This window comes from Eptesicus fuscus, chromosome 4, assembly GCF_027574615.1.
Source record: "Eptesicus fuscus isolate TK198812 chromosome 4, DD_ASM_mEF_20220401, whole genome shotgun sequence".
In the NCBI taxonomy this organism is placed as follows: domain Eukaryota; kingdom Metazoa; phylum Chordata; class Mammalia; order Chiroptera; family Vespertilionidae; genus Eptesicus; species Eptesicus fuscus.
Window position 1 is genome coordinate 79,176,596 of NC_072476.1, and position 23,420 is coordinate 79,200,015.

The window sequence follows — 23,420 nt, forward strand, 5'->3', positions numbered from 1 at the left end:
AGTGGGGGACCCTTACCTCCGGGAAACCGGATGGCCCCGCGGGGCCTTGAGTCCCGCTCTTCGGCTCCAGAACGCCGCGGGTTAAGGGAGAAGGACGGAGCGCTGGGGAGTTGAAGGAACTGGCTCCCTGGGCTCCCTCCGGTGCTCCAAACAGGTCTTCTCCCCAGAGCTTCTGGATTCTCCCCCCCACGCTCTGAAGAAGGTGGTGAGCGCTTGCTGCTGTTTTCTGGGGAGAGACCCAGCCATGCCGGCGTGGCCCCCCTGGCGGGACCACGCACCCTTCTGCCTTCACTCTAGTCTAGGCTTCCATCTCTTAGTGGCCTTCTGGGCTTCAGCTCTCTTCATGGAAAAAAAGAAAAGAAATACCCCGTGGTTAAAGACAAACACCTAACATGACATTTAGACATTTACCATCTTAATCCTTTGTTTTTTAATCCATTAAGTACAGCTTGTCAAAATGACCTCCCTAAATCACTGCTTTCAAATACCTACTTAACAGCCTCCTGGTTACCTACTGTATTTCAAACTACGGTAGGTGAATCTCTTCTTTACTTCTGCTTGGATGTGGACCCCAGATACAGGAAAGGAACTGCCGGTAGTAAGTACTTTCTAAGGGTTTTTCTTTGTTTTGCTTTTAATTTTAAAGACTCCCTTTATTTGGCCTGTTCTACCTAGCTAGTCTGATTTCTTCCCTGCCTTCTGCTCTAATCAGATCACTGTTTTGTGTGTCTCTCACGAATTTGCCATGCTCATCTTTGCCTTCCAGTCTTATGTTTTTATGCCTTGAAAGCATCTCTACACCAAATCTAGCTTTCACCTTTACTGCTTCTCATCTGTTAGACCCATGGCAAAAATAATGAGGATAAGACTGGTAATAATGAGGATAAGACTGATAATGACAAAGGTAGGGAGCTAGTACTGTGCACCCAGCACTGTACTCAGCCCTTTATTTTTCCAGGTAGATGTCTCTGCTCTTCTCTATCCTGAATTCTGAAAGCATTTGCAATCTGTATGGCGTAAGTTACCTAATCGTAGCTCTCCTCACTACCTGAAATCCTATCCATTTGTTTATATTGTCTCTCCTCAGTTAAAATGGAAACTCCATGAAGACTGAGACTTTTTCACCTACACAGCTATTGCCACATTAAGAGCATATCTGTTGGATAAGTGAATGATTACAGTTTAGAATTGTATGGGTACTTTCTGTACTTCTTGTATATTAGTCTTTTTCCAATACTAGTATGAATTTTTTAAATTTGGTATTAGACGTTTTAAGTTTGTACAGGATGGTACCCCCAAATAAGCAATATTGTTCATCAATAAATAATTCAGAATTGGGGTACTGAGGACGTTGGAAGTATTTCCAGAAAGGTAGATTTAAGGATACAAAATGTGGGAAAGGGGTAAAGTTAAACCTTTAGTTGTTTTTATTTATTGTTTTTATATACCTCATTGTATTCTACTACTACATTGAGCTGCCAATCCAGCTAATTTGTTGAATATCTATCCACAGGCTCAAGCACACACAGTTTCACATTGCTTTTGCATACTGATAATATATTGTATTGCTTAGTAGTCTACAAAGTGGGGAAAGATCAATTTGCACTTAATTTCTAAGTTAAGGCATATTTAAAACACATTTTTTTTACTTTTTAAAAAAAAATATATTTTATTGATTTTTTACAGAGAGGAAGGGAAAGGGATAGAGAGTTAGAAACATCGATGAGAGAGAAACATCGATCAGCTGCCTCTTGCACACCCCCCACTGGGGATGTGCCCACAACCAACGTACCTGCCCTTGACCAGAATCGAACCTGGGACCCTTGAGTCCGCCGGCCGACGCTCTATCCACTGAGCCAAACTGGTTTCGGCCATTTTTTTTACTTTTTGCTTAAAAATATTCTAAGATTGTTAATGACTATGGTTTTGTGAACTTAACTATGTCTTTTGCATATAGCAAGGAAGATATTTAGTGAAAACATTTTTGGGTATGGCGTAAGTTATTTAACCAATTTTCTACTAATTGATACTCAGATTGCTAATAGTAATGTTGATAGCTGATGTTGATATACCACTTTATATGCTAGGTACAGTTCTAAGAGCTTTACATATATTAAGGCATTTAATTGTAACAACAACCCTAGGGTGTAAGTAATATCTTCATTTTAAAGATAAGGAGTTTAAGTGTCTTGCCCAAGGTCACACAGCTTGTAAGTATTAAAGCTAGGTTTTAAACCTTAGACAATCTGTTGAGTTACACTTATAAATTTTTTTTTATAAATAATGTTGCAGTAAGCATACCCATGTAGACTTGTGCAAATATAGGGTGTCCCAAAAAATGTATACACACTTTTAAAAATATATATACATATGTTTATTGATTTCAAGCAGGGAGAGAGAGATAGGAAGATCAGTGATGAGAGGGAATCATTGATCAGCTGTCTCCTGCACACCCCTCACGGGGGATCGAGCCACAATCTGGGCATATGCCCTGACCGGGAATTGAGCAGTGACCTGGTTCATAGGTTGTTGCTCAACCGCTGAGCCATGCTGGCCAGGCCAAAACTGAATTCTTAATCTTGCTGAATTTGTTTCTTCCACCATCTTCCCCATCTCACTAAGTGGCAAAGTCATCTTTCCAAACCTTTTTAGTAATAATTGACTCCTCTCTTTAATTGACACTACTAGTATATGTAAGCTGTTAGGAAATCCTGTTGACTCCATCTTAAAAATATATTCAGAATTAGACATTTGGTACGGCCTCAGTATTAATCCTGGTCCACATCTTGCTTGGATTATTGCAATAGCTTTCTAATAGGCTTTCCTGCTTCTGTCCTTACTTGGCTGTAATTAACCAGAGTTATACTGTTAAAACGTTACTTAAATCATGTCATTCCTCTTCAATCACTTACTATCTCAGCCTAAGTCCTTAAAATGGCCTAAAGCCCGCATGATCTGTTATCATCTCTCTGACTTCATCTTGTGTTCTCTATCTTACATCTTCTGCTCTAGTCACAGTGGCTATTTTATCACCCAAGGCCTTTGCACTTCCAGGTACCTCACCTGGATCATCATCCCCTAAATATCACCAGGTCTCAATTATTTCCTTTCTGTTTTTGCTCAGTTCTCAACTTCTCAGTGACTTCATATGGCCTCCTTATGGAAAATTACATTGCCCCTTCCCCAGCACTCGCTATATTTCTTCTCTGCTTTTCTTTTCTTCATAGCACTTATAAATCATTTTATGTACTATAGTATGATTTTTAACATTTTTAGGCTTATTTGTGTTTTTCTTAGCTAGAATGTAGGCACCATCATAGGAGGGATTTTTATCTATTTTGTTCACTGTTACACCTTTAGCTCCTAGGTGAGTATCTGGCAAGTAATAGGTATTCAACAAATATTTTTTACTTTAGGTTTTCTTATAAGGCTAAGGAAATCACAAGGCAATATCAATGAGTAACCAAGATCTAGATCCAGATAGTACTACAGATGAAGATATTACAACTGCTAAGGAAGAACTTATTAAAAAATGTGAAGAAATGTGGAAAGATCTGGAAGAAGTAAGTACCAAGAGATTAAAATGATATATCAATTAATTACTATAAGATTTAATTCTATTTCAATAATAGACTTGAGAAAGAAATAATTCTGCTGATTCCTGAAAGTCATTAATGTTGTACAATAAATATTTATATAAGTTTTAGACCTATAACATTCAATGAAGTTTATACTGGATGAACTGTAGGAAGAGAAAAAAATTACAGCAATCCCTACCCTCAAGGAGATTATAATCTAATGGAGGCAATAACCATTATATTAAAAGTATTGTAGAAATACAGAGATTATACTTAGGAGGAGTCCTAAACCTAGACTGAAGGGGTCAAGGATAGTGTCCTAAAAGAGGTAATGACTGAATTCATTTCTAAAGGATTAATAGGAGTTAGCCTGTGAAATTGGGAGAGGCATACAAAGTAGAAGGAACGAAATATATAAAGATTGAAAGAGTTTACTGGTAGAGAACTCCATGTAGAATATTATGATTTATGTAAATTAGGAAAAGAGGACTTGTGAAGTGAGACTGGAGAGGTAATTAGGGGCAAGTACATGGCCAGTTTTGTTGAGTGTATACTGTGGGGAGCCATTAAAGGGTTATAAATATGAAGTGACATGATGCGATATATAGTTTGAGAAAATTACTCTGGTGGTTTTGAAGAAAAGTGAGACTACAGGTAGAGCATTTAGGAGACCGTAGTAGTAGTCCTGGTAAGAAGTACTGAAGGGCTAAATCCTGTCATTGCAAACAGAAGAATGGATTCAAGGGATGTTAAGGGGGTAGGACCAAAAGCACTTGGAGATTAATTGTTGTGAAACGGGGGAGTTATGGATAGTTTCAGGTTCCTGGCTTGGGCCAGTGGATGATTAGTGGAGTTATTTCCTGAGATAGAGAATATAGAAGTTAGAGGACACCCAATTCTGGAGTTTGAGTAAAAGTATGAGTTACTTTAGAAAATGTTATTTTTGAATTGCATGTATTTTTTTGAGTTCATGAGATAGAGTCACTTCTGGTACACTACAGTATTTTGGTAAAAATTTGTTCTACTTGAAATAGCATATGATAGTGTATCACAGTATATGATCCAGGCCACAGTCATTTTTTTCACATTCTATTCTTCACAGTAAATTTTCAGTTGGAAATTTAAAAAAGAGAGCACATAATTTTTTTAACTATCCTGTAATCTAATACCCACCTTACTTTCTCCCACCTCCATGTACATTCCATCCTTAATTTCAAATGCATAAAAGAAGCTACAAAACTGTTATTCTCTAGAGCATTTGAGATTTTGCTCCACGGCCTATGTCATTATTGTTGCCCTAGCTGGTTTGGCTCAGTGGATAGAGCGTTGGCCTGCGGACTGAAGGGTCCTGGGTTTGATTCCTGTCAAGGGCACATGCCTGGGTTGCAGGCTTGATGGGTTGCAGGCTCGATCCCCAGTAGGGGGTGGGCAGCAGGCAGCCAGTCAATGATTCTCTCTCATCATTGATGTTTCTATCTCTCCCTCTTTCTTCCTCTCTGAAATCAATAAAAGTATATTTTAAAAAAAGATTTTGTAAATAGAAGTAACCACAAATAAAATTTAAATTAATCATAATTTTGTTCAAATATAATTGCTATTAACAGTTGTGGATTTTTTTAATGGCATAAATAAAAATGTGTCTTAAAAGCTTTATTTTTTTATAAATGTCTTCTTACCTCTTTTGTTATTTTCCTATAGTGATTTCCCTCTTGTTCCCCATTTTTCCATTATCTAGCTTCTAACTCACCCTAGTTTTCGCTTTCATTCTTTTTTTCTTATTTCCCATATTAATTTTTTAAATTCTTTATAGAGTCAGGTATACCCTTTTACTTTTAATGTGTTCATCTTGGAACCAATTTGGCTGCCTTCCTTACCTTCTTGCTTAGAAAGTGTGGAATTGAAAACAATTTGTTGTCTTACATCAGGTAATTGTGTATTGTTTTAAAAGAATATGACATTGACTGGTATAAAAGGGGAGGGAGAGGAAATTTTGGGTTATAGTGTGACTTGTTTTTTTTTTTTACTTTTTAAATCAAGTATCAGAATAAATTATCACTTATTGGAACCGAGACACTCACTGATTCAAATGCTCAGGTATGAAACCTTCTTTTCTTTGGAATTCATTGTTTTGGATAAGAAGTTTATCTGTCAAGTATAATAGTTTTGTTAATACCTGTATGCTTAATCATTTGGATAATTCTCTACTCTTTCTGATTTAAGAGAAGTATTTTAAAAACTATCTTGAATAAGCTATTATAAATAAACTAGTGGCCCGGTGTACAAAATTCGTGCACATTAAAAGGGAATTAATTAGAGAAAATATTTTAATATTGCTATTTGCCCTTTCTCTATAATAGAAGTGTCAGAGATGAAAGAAAATTAGTAAAACGTGTATGAAAATCTGCCGCATCGCGGGACCCAGAGTCAAGTCCCCATCCAACTGCATGCACCTCGAAATCGAACAAGACCCAGACCCGGCTGGCCCCACCCCCATCAAGCCCCGCCAGGGCGGGGGGCACAGCCTCAGGTTCCCTGTCAAGACCTGCCAGGCAGGGGGCGCGGCCTCAGGTCCCCTGGCCCCAGCACTGGGGCGGGGGACCTGACCTCAGGTCCCCTGGCACGAGGGCGTGACGATCATTTGCATTTTAGCTCTTTATTATATAGGATAAGAATATTTTCTTTTTTATCTTTCCACAGCTATACATACATTTAACTGTTGAGTCAATTGCCCCTTGGCTGCTATTATGGTACTTTGTTAAAAATTAGAACAAAGACTTTTCTACTTTGTGTTAGGTATAGTAGCCACAGGTATTTTACTATCTGTGTGGAATCGTAACTGATTTTATCAAGGCTTAAAAAAGGATTAAGATATCCATTTTAATAATCAGAGACCTATGGAATTGGTTTAGGAATACACCAAAGGGTCTGTGTAACAGATTAAGAATTTAAAATAGCAAAGATGATGGTTCCAATGTATGGAAAGAGATGAATTAGTTAAGGAATGATACTGGTACAATCATATTTCATTACAAGAAAAGCAAGTAGACTGTGCAACCTAATGACATGGGAGAATTTGGCTATTAATAAAAATCTAGACATTATAAAAAAACACTTAGCCCTAGCAGGTTTGGCTCAGTGGATAGAGTGTAGACCTGCAGACTGAAGGGTCCCAGTTTGATTCCTCTCAAGGGCATATCCTGGGTTGTGGACTTAATCTTCAGTAGGGGGCATGCAGTAGGCAGCCGATCGATGATTCTCATCATTGATGTTTCTATCTCTCTTCCCTCTCCCTTCCTCTCTGAAATTAATAATATATACTAGAGGCCCGGTACACGAAATTCATGCGGGGGCGGGGGTCCCCTCAGCCTGGCCCGCATCCTCTTGCAATCTGGGACTGCTGGCTCCTAACCGCTCGCTTGCCTGCCTTATCGCCCCTAACCACTCTGCATGCCTGCCTCATTGCCCCTAACCACTCACATACCTGCCTGATCGTCTCTAACCACTTTGCCGCCTGCCTCATTACTCCTAACCCCTCTGCCTGCCTGCCTGATTGCCCCTAACCACTCGCCTGCCTGCCTGATCGCCCCTAACTCTCATCTGCCTGCCTGATCACCCCTAACTGCTCGCCTGCCTGTCTGATCACCCCTAACTGCTTGCCTGCCAGTCTGATCACCCCTAACTGCCTCATTGCCCCTAACCACTCTGCCTGCCTGCCTGATCGCCCCTAACTGCTTGCCTGCCTGCCTGCCTCATCACCCCTAACTGCCTCTGCTTCAGCCCCCGCCACCCCGCTTTGTCCAGAAGGTCATCCAGAAGGACGTCCGGAATGAAGTCTGGAAGGTCATTTGGTTGTTCGGTCTAATTAGCATATTATGCTTTTAATATATATATTAATATATATATATACACATATGTGTGTGTGTGTGTGTGTGTATATATATATATATATACACATATATATACATATATATATATGTGTGTGTATATATATATATGTATATATATATATATATATACACATACACATATGAACACTTAGATGTATTTGATCACATAAGAGTTAAAAATGTGCCCTGGCTGCTGTGGCTCAGTTGGTTGAGCATCATCCCATACACTAAAAGGTCACTGGTTTGATTCCCAGTCAGGACACATGCTCAGTTTGCAGGCTTAATCCCTAGTAGGGGGAGTGCTGATCAATGTTTCTCTGTCTCCCTCTCCCTTTCTCTCTCTAAAATTAATAAAAACATTTTTTAAAAAGAGTTAAAAATATTTTAGTAGTAAAAATTCTAAGAACAAAGGGAAATATACAAATGAATCCAATGAAAGTTCTCTAATACTGGTGGGAGCATGCCCAAAGATTATTGAAGGCACTCCATCTAGTATCACTTGAGCATCAAAAGATGTAATGGCTTAAATTCATTATAACAATATGAAAAAAATGATAATCTATGGGCATAATAATAATAAAAAATGAGAATGAGAGAGAAAGAGGAAAACTAATTTGTCACTTTAAAAGTACATGTCATGCCTGCCAGCGTGGCTCAGTGGTTGAGCATCGACCTATGAACCAGGAGGTCGAGGTTCGATTCCCAGTCAGGGCATATGCTGGGGTTGCAGGCTTAATCCCCATTAGGGGACGTGCAGGAGGCAGCTGATCAATGATTCTCTCTCATCATTGATGTTTCTGTCTTTCCCTTCCTCTCTGAAATCAATAAAAAAAATATTAAAAAAAAACTTTTAAAAGTACATGTCATATCTGATCTTTAATATAAAAATTGGTGATAAAGAAGCCATCAATAAATATAGAGCTTTGTTGTACAGGGTAAAACTGCATAATATATTTGGAAGAGCATTAGTATATAAACTGTCATTTGTTTTCCTTGGGAAATGTGGTTCTTACAGTGTAGAAATTGAGACCTACTAAATCAGAATCAGTAGGTATTGGGCCTGTACATTTCCTCAATGATTTTCAAACAGTGAGCCAAACACTGGCTTTGAGGGTGTTACTTAAGTAGTTGTAAATCATCAGTATCAATGTCTTTTCCCATCGTGTTGAGGGTCCCCAGGATTACTCTTGGGTTTGATGATTCTGTAAGAGGACTCACAGAACTCAGTAAATAGTAAACCTAATGGCTGAGATTTATTACTGTGAAAGGATACAGAGTAAAATCAGTAAAGAGAAAAGGATCATGGGTTGATGTCCAGAGGAAACCGGGCACAAGCTTTCAGGAGTCCTGTCCCAGTGGAGCCACACAAGACATGCTTAATTCCCCCAGTGATTTGTGACAACTGTGAAATGTTATCTACCAGGAAATCTCATTAGAGACTTGGTGCCTAAGGTTGTTTGTGGGGGCTAATGACATAGGGATCCTCTGTCTAGCCGTTAACAAAATACCTGATACCCAGGAGGAAGGCAGGTGTTTAGCAGAAGTCATGTTCTTTGCACAGTTTAGACCCAGGGAACCACTATCCAAATTCCCAGATGCCAGCCTTGTAAGCAGGCCTTCAGGGATAATCTTAGGGCTTGCTTTGTTAACTCTTTTCTGTATACCTATTAGACTTAAAATTTTCAATTCATTTTCTAAAGCAAGACATTAGATATTTTAAATGAGAGAATGACAGGATTTCTCCAATTTTTATGTTTACATAACTTTAGAAGTACTGTTCTTATACATAATATTTTTTAAGAAAGGGTTGTTTAATTTTATTAGATTAGAGGCCTGATGCACGAAATTCATGCAAGGGGCTTGGCCCCCACCGCCATGGCTGTTGCCTCTGCCTCGGCCTCCGCCACTGCAGCTTTGTCTGAAAGATTATCCAGAAGGATGTCCAGAAGGACATCGGTCTAATTAGCATATTACGCTTTTATTATTATAGACTAGAAGCCCAGCATACGATTGAAATTGCGTGAGGAGGCGCCCCGCCTCCCGCCTTGCGAGGAGGCCCCCCTTGGGGGGCCGGGACCCACGCCTGACCCATGTAGCGCCGGCCGCTGCATTGTATCCTCTGGAGTGGGGGCAGGCGCTCCTGTGTGTTGTGTCTCTGCTCTGGCTTGCCCCCAGCCCCAGCCTCTCCGTGTGTTATGTGTCCACTCTGACCCAGTCCCAGCCTCCCCGTAGCCGCTGGGGCTGGGGCTGGGGCTGGGGGCGGCACTCAGTCCCCTCCCGCCCATCTGTGCGTGCAGCTCCTCCTGAGCGGTCGTGATGCAGCCTACTCCTGAGTGGTCATGATGCCCGGCTAATTAGCATATTCCCTTTTATATATATAGATTAGAAATAATTTGAGTGTTTGCCTTAGCTGGGCTTTAACAAGGTAAGAGCTGTGCTTCATCAATATAGTACAAGGTTGAACTGTATGAAGTTACTGTTTTTTAATAGGTTAAAAATGAATATCAGTAATTTTATATATTTCAACCTAATATGTGGCGGAAAATACATGAATTCTTTATCATTATGATAGTTTTGCCTAGTTTAGATACGGCTTTTTAAGAATTTGTTACCACTTCCTAGTAATAATAATAATTAACATTTATGCATCGCTTTATAGTTAATAAAAAAACTTTCCCAGATTCTTACTTAGTTATCTATAAGAAAATAATGTTAAACTCTCCTTTGGGAAATAATTTAAATACCTGCAAATGCATTTTTATATAATAATATGAATTTTTCAAAGAGGCTAGGTTTTTTTGTTTTTGTTTTTTGTCTGTGACTATTCAACAGGCAATGTTATAATACAGAGCAGGAACTACTAAAAGATAGTACTTTTAGTGTTCTTTTAGTGTAAATATTGAAGTAATACCTACTGCATTTTTGAAATATGAATTTTTTTTATGTTTGGCTACTAATAAGAATTATTCAGACGAGAGAAAATGTGCTAAAATTTAGCTTTAACCACACATGGACTTTAATTTTGTGGTCTAATCAGGCAAAATATTTATCACATAGATTTGTAATTATCAAAATTACAATGATTGGAGCCTCCTAGTAACAGAAACATATTTACCCTAAATCTGTCTTTGGCTAATTTACAAACTATTGTGTAGTAAAACTGTGTTTTATATGTGGCTTGTGGAACCAGTCTCATTTCATAATTGTCTCTATGTATGCATTTGAAGTTATTTTTCATTACCCAGCTAAAAACAGTTGCAATTTTCCTAAAAGCGCATAGAGAGGAAAAAGAGCATTTTAGTGCACATTTTTGTCTTAAAAATGTTGGCAAGAAATAGCATCCTTTTTAAAAAAAATTAATTTAGGGAATAAACTTAATGTAGTTAGGTTCTTTTAGATTGAGTGGTGAAGCAGAATTGATCATTTTTTAATACAATATCAGTAATATAACTGGCAATTTATGAGCTATAAATGTGGTTTAAAGCAGAATTCTGTTTGGAGTGATAATTTTTTTATAGTTTAGGTAGCTATCATGTTAGCCATTTATGTTAAGACCTTGTATTAATGTATAAAGAATCTCTACACATTCATCATGAATAGCTATGAATATTCCACAAGAAATGATTTTGTTTTATTCTCTTGTTCTTTTTTTTATAGCTGTCATTATTAATTATGCAAGTGAAATGTTTAACTGCTGAACTCAGTCAATGGCAGAAAGAAACTCCTGAAAGTAAGATTCTTATTTTTAGGTTTATATTTTTGTAAACAAAGTAATGGCAAATTAATGATCACTAGCCCAGCCGGTGTAGCTCAGTGGTTGAGCGTAGACCTATGAACCAGGAGGTTACAGTTCCATTCCCAGTCAGGACACATGCCTGGGTTGTGGGCTCGATCCCCGGTAGGAGGCATGCAGGAGGCAGCACATCAATGATTCTCTCTCATCATTGATGTTTCTATCCCTCTCGCTCTCCCTTCCTCTCTGAAATCAATAAATATATATTTTTTAAAAAGATAAGAACAATGTGTATGGTATGATCCCATTCTTATAATACCAGCATTGACAAAATTAATAACTCTTGCATGTATATGTACAGATAAATGTGTATATGTACCGATAAATGTGTATATGTATACGTGAATAGGATCCTATGCACAGAAGGAATGCACTAGAGGTTATTTTAATTTTGAATTTTAATGATTGGGAAAACAAAACAAGAAAAGAAAAAGCCACTAAAAACAAAATACTTAATAGCACATTTGTCTAAAATAACATATATGTAAAGCTGCTAAATAAGAATGATTTCATAAACTTACATATTTCATAAGAAGTTCTGTAACATTAAATGGAAAGGAAAAGGGGTATCTGAGAAACCACAAAGTCAAATTCTTGACTTTGGAGAGTTAACTAAGCATATGTTAAATTTTTTTTTATAGTACTTCCACTAAATGAAGAGGTTCTGGTAACATTAGGAAAAGAAGAGGTAAGTCACTTAATGAATTTTTAGTAACCCTACTGTAAATGTTTTAGGTAAGTTCATGCCATAAGGAATAGGATAAGGACTCTTTAAAACTAAATTTTCTATTTTGATATTAATTATGCTTATTGAAGAGAATATTTTATAATTTTTGGACCTTTGATTTTTATTACTGTTATTTCTTAAATTTTTAAAAATTACAGTTGACATACAATATTATATTATTTTCAGGTATACAACCTGGTGATTAGACCTTTATATAACTTACGAAGTGATTATATTCCATTGTATATGTACCAGTTCTTCTTTATTCATTCATCTATTGATGGACATTTAGGTTGCTTCCATATCTTGGTTATTGTAAATAATGCTGCAGTGAACATACAGATGCATATGTCTTTTCCATAGTGTTTTGGGTTTCTTTGGATAAATAACTCCAAAATGGAATTACTGGGTCCTTCTTTGTCTCTTGTTATACTTTGTTTTAAAGTCTGTTTTTGTCTGGTATCAGTATTATACCCAAGCTTTTTTTTTTTCCTTTTTTTTTTCATGAAATACCTGTTTTATCCCTTTGTGTGTCTTTCAGTCTGAAGTGAGTCTTGTAGACAGCATATGTATGGGTCTTTTTTCTTATCAATTCAGCCATCCTGTGTCTTTTGATTGGAGCATTTTATCCATTTGTATTTAAAGTAATTTAAAGATATATGTTTATTGACATTTTATTATTCATATTTTTTATCTTTTTTTTCTTCTTCTTCTGAAAGAAGACCCTTTAACATTTTTTATAAACTGGCTTGGTGGTGATGAACTCCTTTAGCTTTTTCTTGTCAGGGGAGCTCTTTATCTGTTCTTTCATTCTAAATGATAGCCTTGCTGGGTAAAGTAATCTTGGTTGTAGGTCCTTGCTTTTCATCACTAAATATTTCATGCCACTCCCTTCTGGCCTGCAAAGTTTCTGTTGAAAAATCAGTTTTATGGGAGCTCCCTTTTAGGTAAGTAACAGCTTTACTCTTGCTGCTTTTAAGATTCTCTTTGTTTTTAACCTGTTGCATTTTAATTATAATGTGTCTTGGTGTGGGCCTCTTTGGTTTCATCTTGTTTGGGACCCTCTGCAATTCCTGGACTTACCTATTTCCTTTGCCAAGTTAGAAAAGCTTTTAAAGTTCTTTTTTAAAGTTTCAATCTTTTTGATAAAGTACTCATTTTGTTCATGGATTTTATTTTTGAGTTTGTTAAACTTCATATCTGTATTTTCTTATAACTCATTGAGGGTTTTTTCAGAACTGTAATCTTGAATTCTCTGTTATTTAAATTACATATTTCTATGTCTTTATGTTTGTTTTCTGGAGATATTTTATTTTATTTTTGAGCTGCTCAGTTATCTTGGTTATTCATGGTGGATTCCTTCTCTACTGAGGGGTCTATATGTGAGTGGCATTTCTCTAATAAATTGATAAGAAGTCTCTCTATTGTTTTCTAGTAGGTGGCATTGAAGCACAAGTTGTTTAGTCTCTTGAACTGCTCTGACTTTTCAGGTCTCGGCAGGGTGATGGAAATGTCCTGTGTTCCCTGGGAAGGTGGGCATCTCCTCTGTGTTCAGGTTGCCTCAGTCTCACAGGCCAGACCCAGTGGGGGAATGTGGTGGGCAATGTGCTCTAAATCTGTGAAATCCCAGTGCTGTCCACTGCAGCCAGGCGCAGCTGTGATGGATGGCGGTGGCGTGAGCTAGGGGAAGCTGGCAGCTGTCTTTGTTGCTTTGTTCTCCCAGGAATGGTGACTGGCAAACCTCAGCGGCCTCCCCTCTGTGTCTTCACCCAACCCTGGATTAGTCACAGAGTGTGCCTCTCATCCCTACCCAGGTCACTGGGTCCAGTGACAGTGCATACTAACAGTTCCTTCAGGAATACTCACTGTATGGCTCTGCTCCTCCCTGCTGAGGGGAGCACCAGTGCTAACCTGATTCTGCCCCTCTTTAGGCTGAGCCTCACAGGGAATTCTGGGCTACGAGATCCAGGCTGCATCCTTGGCACCATCTCAGCTCTTCTCCCTTCCCATCTCCCCCGTTTTCTTCTACTTGCCCACCTTCAGTTGTTCAATACTTGGATCTCTCAGATGTGTTTGTTGAGCAGGAAATCCTTTGTTGAATTATAGCTGTTCAAATTGTTGAAACTTCAAGGGGACCTCTGACGCCACCATTCCTTTGACCACCAAGTCCACTTCTGATGCCAACTGTCAGGGTTTTCCCCAAGACCACTCTTAGATTCTGTGATTAGCTAGATAGGCTCACAGCATTCAGAAGAGCTATTCTAGTCATGGTTGCGTTTATTATAGTGAGAGGACAGACTAAAATGAGCAAAGGGAAAAGGCACGTGGGCCAAGCTTATAGCTGTCCTTTCCCAGTGGATGTGTTTGCTTCTCCCTGCAATTATGTGTGACAGCTTGGTCAAAGTGTGGTCCAACAGGGAAGTTCGCCTGGCCAGTGTTGCTCAGTGGTTGAACATCAGCTCATGAACCAAGAGGTTGTGGCACATGCTGGGTTGCCGGCTTGATCCCCACTAGTGGGTGTGCAGGAGGCAGCCAATCGAAGTTTCTCTCTCATCGATGTTTCTATCTTTCTATCCCTCTCCCTCCTCTCTCTCTAAAATCAATAAAAACATTTTTTTTTTTTAAATAAAAAAGCCAGGGAAATGCATTTTAGCCTATTGTCCATGGTTTTTATCAGGAGTACCATCGCTATGCATGCAGGGCCTCCTTGACTGACTTCAGCTATGCAGACTCCAGGTCCCAGAACAAAAATGCATTTACCAAGAATGACATAGTTAGAATAAACTGTAATCAAACTGGTACCAACTGGCCCAAGGCTCCGGGCATACGCAAAACACTCGCAATAGGCAGAATATTTCAGTGGCTCATAGCTTCTCTTCCAGGAATCCACCAGGAGCCAGTCCTAAAGAAAAGCCTTTCCTGGTAAAGTGCAGAGTTTGTGCAACCTTGGCCTGCTGAGTTAACCCTTTCACTGAAACTTGTCTTTTTATTCTCTTAACGGTATCTTTTGAAGAACATAAGCTCATAATTGGATTAATTCTGTTTTATCAACTTTTAAAGTTTGTGCTCAAATATAGGAAATATTTGTCCAATTTAAGGTCACAAAGATTTTCATGTATGTTTTCTTTTAGAAATTTTAAAGTTGTAGATTTCACATTTAGGTTTATGATCCATTTTGAAATAATGTTTATACATGAAATGAGTTGTTGATAAATGTTTATTTTTTGCATGTAGATACGAATTGTTCCAACACAAATTGTTGAAAGAACTATCTGTTTTGACTTTTCTTTTACTGAAATTTAATTACCATTTATGGGTGGATCTGTTTCTAGATTCTTTATTTGTTCTCCATTCTGTGCTTTGGATGTGTCTCTTCCTTGGTTCTGTGTTTCTGTCTTAATCCAATACCACATTGTTTGACTTATTGAAGCTTTGTAATAAGTCTTGAAAACAAATAGTATGAGTTTTCTAACTTCGTTGTTTTTTACCAAAATTGTTTTATATTTTCATATAGAGTTGGCTTGTCATTCTATCCCATAAAAAAGCTTACTGGAATTTTGATTGAGGTTGCCCTAAATCTATTTATTTATTTTCTTTTGAAAATATGTTTTATTGATTTTAGAAAGAGAGATGGGGAGAGAGAGAGACATCGCTGTGAGAGAGAAACATCTATCGGTTGCCTCCTGTATGCACCCCGACCGGAACTTAACCTGAAACCTGGGCATGTGCCCTGAATGGGAATTGAACAAGAGACCTTTTGGTGCGCGAGACAATACCCAACCAAGCTACACAGCCAGGGCTAGACTTACTTTGTTTTTCGTAGAACTTATCACTCACTGGAATTATATATTTGTTTGTTTGTCTGGATTCCCCTCTTTGTTCTGTTCACCTTTGCATCCCTGACTCCCTTCAACAATGCCTGATAGTCAGTTAATATTTGTTGAATGAATAATAGTAGTATTCATTTGTGTTTGTTTTTGTGTAGTCTCCTTAGAAAAGAGACCTAATTTACCTGGTTACTGAAAACTCACCATTAAGTTGCCTTTCAATATGTAATATATTGCTCAAAAACCCCGTCTTATATTTTTGAATTTGACAATGGAATATTACAGAGAACTTAGCACCTGCTCGATATGTCCATTTTAAAGACTTTCTGCTCAGCTTTTTTGCTGTAAATTTCTGAATATAAATTTTAGAATTAACATAAATTTTACTATTATTCAGAAATATAACTAGTTATATGATTAAAGAATAAGCAATTAATATGAATTATTTTGTTCTAGTTCCAAAAATTGAGACAGGATCTTGAATTGGTACTATCTACTATTCAGTCAAAGAATGAAAAGTTAAAGGAAGACTTGGAAAGGTATATTTATAATTACTATTAGTCATTGATATGTTGAATTGTCATTGATGTTTTATTTGGCTGCTGTTTGTTTTATTTTTCTGTGTTGAAAGGGAGCAACAATGGTTGGATGAACAGCAACAGATATTTGAATCTCTTATTGCACTACACAGTGAATTGAAACAACAGATTGTGACAGAATCAAGGTATTATTTTTGTGTCCTATGTTTTTAAACTAGGAGGAAGTAGTTTCTTTCTTTCTTTTCTTTTCTTTTTTTAACATGAAAAGGGGTAAATTTTACCAAGAAATGTGAGCCTTATCCCAGCTTTTGATTTCTATTATTACATGATCTTTTATGAATAACTTGACTTTCAGTTTCCCTATATATTAAATAGAAAATATTACTTTCGTAAAACTAGTTAAATTTGGTTTGAGCAAATAAAATTTGAACTGAGTTCTTGATCAACCTTATAAGTAACCAGTTATATACACTTATGTATTTTGTCAGTGAACTATTTCTCTTCATTATTTTGAAATCTATTAGAACCTTTAAAGAACTGAAAACTAAACTACATGATGTAAAAGAATATAAGGAGAAACTATTGGTTACCTTGAGTGAGTTTCTAGAAGACCACTTTCCTCTGCCTGATAGAAATGTTAAAAAGAAAAGGGTAAGTTTTAAAGAAAACATTCATGTGGATATGCATGTATGAAATTGTTTCAGATGGGATCAAATATAAATTTCTGATAAATATTTGTATGTTTATTATACATTTCAAAGACACATACACATAGATAGATGTAGAGAAATGGTTTCTCATTACATTAAAAATTTATTAAAAAATTAGAAGCAGCCCTAACCGGTTTGGCTCAGTGGATAGAGCGTCGGCCTGCGGACTCAAGGTTCCCGGGTTCGATTCCGGTCAAGGGCATGTACCTTGGTTGCGTGCACATCTCCAGTGGGTGGTGTGCAGGAGGCAGCTGATCAATGTTTCTAACTCTCTGTCCCTCTCCCTTCCTCTCTGTGAAAAATCAATAAAATATATATTAAAAAAAGGAAAATTAAAAGTAACCTTGTTGTTCAACAAGAGGAGTTAAATACATATTTTAATATTGTATCCATATGATGGGGAAAATGCAGCTTTAAAAAACTTATTGAGCCCTGGTCCAGTGGCTCAGTTGGTTGGAGAGTTGTCCTGTACACCAAAAGGTGGTGGGCTCGATTCCCACTCAGGGCACATACCTAAGTTGCAGGTTCGATCCCTGGTGGGGCACGAGCAGGGAACAACTGATCAATGTTTCTCTCACATCAATGTTTCTCTCTCTCTCTCTCCCTCTCCCTTCCTCTCTCTTAAAAAAATCAATAAAAACATATTTTTAAAAAATGTATTGAACACTATCAAAGGAATTAATGAAATACTCTCAATTTATTGTTAAATGAGTAAAAATAGATGATTAAATTGTATGTCTAATTTATACCAAAAGATGTAATAGTGCTTATGTCTAGGGGCTAGGATCTTAGGAGAGATTTTTCATTTTTACTATTTTGAATATTTTCCATGACCATGTGTAACTTTTAAAATCGGAAGAATTGTTTGAAATCTGTTAATGTGCCCTGGTCAGCGTTGCTCTGTGGTTAAAGTGTCATCATTCTCCTCCGCACTGGAGGGTGGCAGGCTTGATACTTGGTCAAGGGCCCGTACCTGAGTTGAAGTTTTGATCCCGGCCCCCTGTCAGGGTGCGTGTGGGAGGCAACCAATAGATGTGTGTCTCTACACCAATAGATGTGTGTCTCTCTCACATCGATGTTTCTCTCTCTTTCCCCCCCTCTCCCTTCCCTTCCAATGTTTCTAAAAATCAAAGGAAAAAATATCCTCGCTCCTTGAGTGAGGATTAAAAAAATAAATATGACACTATGTTCAAATAGAGGTTAATAGGGTGAAATAAATGTCCAAAAACGAATGCAATCTTTAACCTAATGAATAGAATTCCAGCATCTACAAGTATGGAAACGAGTCTTCTTTTGGTGTTCAAATCACACCGATATCATTGTGGAGATTGGATTAAAAAACCCAAAAAAGGCAAATTAGATCACATTTAAAGAACAACCATAATACTGAAGGGCTACAAGTCTATGGCTTATGAAAAATAATTGAAGGAACTAATAATGATTAATATGGAAAAGACCTGAGATGCATAATAGCTGCCTTCAAATATTGAATGAACTCTTGCATAGAATTGGAAGAGATTCTCTGTCATTTCAAGGATAAAGAGCCAGTTAGTTAACATTACGAACTGTCAAGAATTACAGAAAGATGAACGAACAAGGCTCCCTGGGAAGCAGGTTTCCTGTCCTGAAGCTGTATAAACACAGTCTGGAATGTCATTTGTTGGGGTTATTTTGATTAGGAGATTCAAACACTACACTTTTATATATGTAAGTATACAATATACATAATATAGCATCCATTTTATGTATATAGATAGTCTGAATTGTATCTTCTAGTAATTGCAAACAATTTCACTGTCTTAGAGGTTGTTCCAACTTTTTTTAATGGAAACGACTGTTAGTACAAGCAGGTTGTTTATATTCAGAATCCTTTTTAAATCACCTAATTATAAGTGTTTGGTTTTAGTATACCTTGTACCCTTGCAGTTAAGAAATATTAATTTTTTGTAATAAGTATAGTTTAATATTCTGCCATTGGCAGAGTCATAATGTTAATTCTTTGTTATTCACATTTCTCTCAAAGAAAAATACTCAAGAATCAACTATACAGCTGATAACATTGCATGAAATGTTAGAGGTAAGTGTTTTGTGTAGTTGTTTTGTCTTGAAGATGTCTCTTAATTAGTGATTTGTGAATAATTTTTCATAGGCTTGAAAAAGAAAAAATACTGCTTTAGTTCTTATGGTAGACACCAATCTTTATTAGATATACTTATGTTAATTTATCTTGGGTATAAAATTAGTTTGTGTTTTCTATATAGCATTAGAAAGAATAATGTCATTTTTTTAAAGAACATGAAATTAGAGCCTAACTCTTAATCATATTTCAAGATTATTACTTCAATAAAATTTTATATTATTTAATATTTACACAATGAAACCTTATGCTGTTACATTGACTGTATCTTTAGTTAGCAACTCTACATTCTATTGAAAATACAGTAAAAAGTGAGTTTAAGGATTCTTTCAACAAAATTGTAGAAATCCATGCATAATATTTTCTTAAGTAACATCAGCCTCTTTTTTTCATAATGTGAGTACTAAGTAATTTCAAATAATTATAGAATTGGTAAAGAAACATCTTTTTCTGCTCAACATTTACCTTTTCTTTTATAAATATTTTTGACTTTTTATTTTATTATTTTTAAAAATATATTTTTTAATTTATTTCAGAGAGGAAGGGAGAGGGAAAAAGAGATAAAAACATCAGTGATGAGAGAGAACCATTGATCAGCTGCCTCCTGCACGCCCCACACTGGGGATCGAGCCCACAACCTGGGCATATGCTCTGACCCAGGGGTCCTCAAACTTTTTAAACAGTGGGCAAGTTCACTGTCCCTCAGACCATTGGAGGGCCGGACTATAGTTTAAAAAAAACTATGAACAAATTCCTATGCACACTGCCCATATCTTATTTTGAAGTAAAAAAACAAAACGGCAAAAACACCCGCATGTGGCCTGCGGGCCGTAGTTTGAGGACGCCTGCACCGGTAATTGAACCGTGATCTCATGATTCGTAGGTCGGCACTCAACCACTGAGCAATGCCATCTGGGCTCTTTGACATTTTAAAAAAATGCTTTTGAACGTCATCCACTTATCAAGTATGTTAAATATTTGAGAAATCTTGGTCTCACAATCCATTGTGAATTAGGCAGAAAGGAAGGTAAAATAGTCTATGAAGAGGGAGATATTTAACAATTAGTGTTTCTTTTTAATATATATGTTTTTATTGATTTCATAGAGGAAGGGAGAGATAGAAACCAAGCCTGCAACCCAGGCATGTGCCCTTGACTGGAATCAAACCTGGGACCCTTCGGTCCACAGGCCGACACTTTTATCCACTGAGCTGAGCCAAACTGGTTACAGCTAATGTGTCTTTTTAAATTAATTGGCAAGTTAAGGAGAAAGAGTGATATCATTAAATTTGTTTCATTGTAATTTTATGAATTGGATGCTCAAATCTCTATTTTTACCCAGTTAAATAGTTTTGGTGCCTCAAGATATCTTAATATAGATAATTATTGCTCTGAAAGCAAAAAGAAAAAAAAAAGAAAGCAAAATACAAATATTTATTAGATTTGTATGTTACATCAAATTATATTAGGATATCTTAATATATTTCTAATTCTAGTTTATACTGAAACTAAGAAAACACTATTTCTTATGCATGACTTAGCTTTTTTTTTTTAAACAAAAGTTGTCATATATGTGGCTGATATTAGCAGTGATTAACTGGGTGATACATGTGTAATTTTCCAGTAGTATACTCTGAGATCTCATCTAAAATTTAGAATAAGAAACAATTTTTTGTCTCCAACTTACATTATCAATGATAAAAGTAAACAGTATATGAACTGAAATTTAGCGAAAAATAAAACAATATACATGTTCATTTTAAAGTTGAATTTTTATCATTTTATTACTTCTGGCATCTACTAGAATTAAAAATGAAAAATAAGGATTTAAGTATGTTAAAATAAGTAATTGCTTTAAAATAGGAATAATATTTAACTCTATTATCATCATACCTAAGTGAGATCAAAAGATTTTTGCCCCTCATAATACGTACTTGAAATAGCTAAAGTTAATGATAGATGAAAATTTTATTTCAATAATTGAGATACTGATATTATTATGAAATGTGATTGAGATGAGAATTTTAAAGTTTTACTTTATTGCTATGGCACTTAGTATTTGTATAAATTATGCGTTTTCTTTTCCACGTTCCTTAAAATAATATATTTTCCTAGATTCTTTTAAATAGATTATTTGATGTTCCACATGATCCATATGTCAAAATTAGTGATTCTTTTTGGCCACCTTATATTGAGCTGCTCCTGCGTAATGGAATTGCCTTGAGACACCCAGAAGATCCAAACCGAATAAGACTGGAAGCTTTCCATCAGTAAAGTATGCTCTGTCTTTCACAAGTACTTAAAGAATCTTGTCATTCAAGGATAAATGGAAACACTGAGTATTACTTGGATAAAGAAAATGATATGCATATCAAGGCACGTAGTTCATATTCCTTCTATCCTTAAAATGACACGTGCTGCCATGTACTATTTGTTTAAAAAGGGTCCTTTCACATTCAGTTCTGTGCTTCGGTGTGTTCAAGTTGATGGACAAGGATACAAATAAAAATATTCTAGACTTAATTATAAAACATTTAATGTACCTTTTGCAGCAATATTTGGAAAATTCTTTGTTAATTTATGATATTGCTTATTAAGTCATAATTTTTTTAAAAATTTATGACAGTTTCTTTTATTCATTTTGAGTTGTTTGTTGCTTAACTCCATTAAATTTAGGAATTATAATGAAAAGGCCATTATATATGCAGATGGTTTGAAAATTGACTTTGTATCTGATGTAGAAGGAAGCATAACTTAAAAGTATTTAGTAAATATGCCCCATATATACTGCCTTATTTCTAGATTTGTTAAAAATTGAAATATAAAAAAAAACACAAATGGATAAAAGTAGAGAACTCTTTTAATGTGTATCACATATCAAGTGATATATATTAAACCATTCGTCTGTTCATTATTACTAACGAAATTGTGTTAATAAAATTTTGTTTATCTTTGTGACTTTTCTGTAAATAAAATTCTCTTACCTAAAAATATTTAGCTTTTGGTGATGTGGCATGATATTTTTATAAAATAAATACACTTTTTGATAGGTAGATAAATGAAGATAATATAGGGCTCATTCAGTATTGTATGCAAGCTAAACTATAGAATTCAAAACTCATTCGGTATTGTTACTAACTGGGTTCACTTGCCAGGACACATCACAGCCCAAGAAGACATGCACAGGAGCTTGCAGCAAAAAAAGGGTTAATTAGTTCAGGAAGTGGCCCGGAGTCACAGGTGAGCTAGTGCTCAAAGATAGACTAATCAGTGGCTTCCAGGTTATTAATCGAGTGACTAAGGGAGTTAGGGTCATGGTCTCTACTGACTGATACTAGGGTAGGGAGTAGTTGACCAGTGCATCTGGTCTTTATACGTCAAAAATGGCATCGCTTCATCTGGTTTCGCCACTTCTCTGGGTCTGGAGCTGAAACAGCTGAGACCTAGATGTTATCTCTAGTTTGACAAAACTGTCTCTGTGGCCTACAGACTCGAGGTTTTGTTCCTGATTCTTTGATACTGACTAGAACCTCTTCTCCTGAGGGCTTAATGATTAAGGGAGTGGACATGGTAGGGAGGAGGAAGCAGGGTGCTGGGTGAGGCCAGTTTAAGTAAGAAAAAAAAAAAAAAAAAGGAGAATGTGTCCAGTTTCAATCAAGAGGGAGGATTTAGCTCATTTTCCCTGTGTCTTAGAGAGAGCATTCTAGGTGTTCGGTTTACAAGCAGGAACCACAGCAATGGTAGATGAAGCAGTCGGCCAGGATATGTGTACTCAGTAATAACAAGAGCACACCACAGTTAGGCTCTGAGTCTTTAAGGCTGCCAGTCAGACCCCTGGATGAAAGTTTCAGAGCTTCATTTTTGTTGGAATGAAGGGAAGCCATGACAATCTGACAGGTTCCTACAGCCCGAACGCCCCTAATGCAAGTCCTGATACCAGTTCAAGAAAGCTCTCTGTGGCTTACACAGTATCAGTCCCTGAAACCATATAGGCTCTTTGTTGTTGTTGTTGTTTTATTTCAGAGAGGAAGAGAGAGCTAGAAACATCAGTGATGAGAGGGAATCATTGATTGGCTGCCTCCTACACGCCCCCCACTAGGGACCGAACCCAGGCTTGTGCCCTTGACTGGAATCAAACTCGGGACCTTTCAGTTCACAGGCCAACGCTCTATCCACTGAGCCAAAGCGGCTAGGGCTAGGCTCTTTTAAATCTGCTTTGCTGG

At 36.8% G+C, this 23,420-nt stretch overlaps 1 protein-coding gene across 2 annotated transcripts in view; it reads left to right on the top strand.

Annotated features, from left to right (window-relative positions):
* Positions 1-570: 570 nt before the first annotated feature.
* The window catches only part of CENPK (centromere protein K), a 44,993-nt gene continuing 22,143 nt past the window's right edge, over positions 571-23,420 (top strand). Inside the window, exons 1-10 of one of the 2 annotated variants that reach the window (XM_054715221.1) lie at positions 571-598; positions 3,417-3,563; positions 5,616-5,672; positions 11,123-11,195; positions 11,900-11,946; positions 16,269-16,351; positions 16,444-16,536; positions 16,876-17,002; positions 19,085-19,138; positions 21,313-21,472. In XM_054715221.1, the coding sequence (XP_054571196.1) occupies positions 3,456-3,563; positions 5,616-5,672; positions 11,123-11,195; positions 11,900-11,946; positions 16,269-16,351; positions 16,444-16,536; positions 16,876-17,002; positions 19,085-19,138; positions 21,313-21,471 (801 nt within the window). In that variant the 5' untranslated portion in view covers positions 571-598; positions 3,417-3,455 and the 3' untranslated portion in view covers position 21,472. Of the gene's footprint in view, positions 599-3,416; positions 3,564-5,615; positions 5,673-11,122; positions 11,196-11,899; positions 11,947-16,268; positions 16,352-16,443; positions 16,537-16,875; positions 17,003-19,084; positions 19,139-21,312; positions 22,181-23,420 lie in introns of those variants that run through there. The other variant, XM_028139531.2, reaches the window with a different exon arrangement.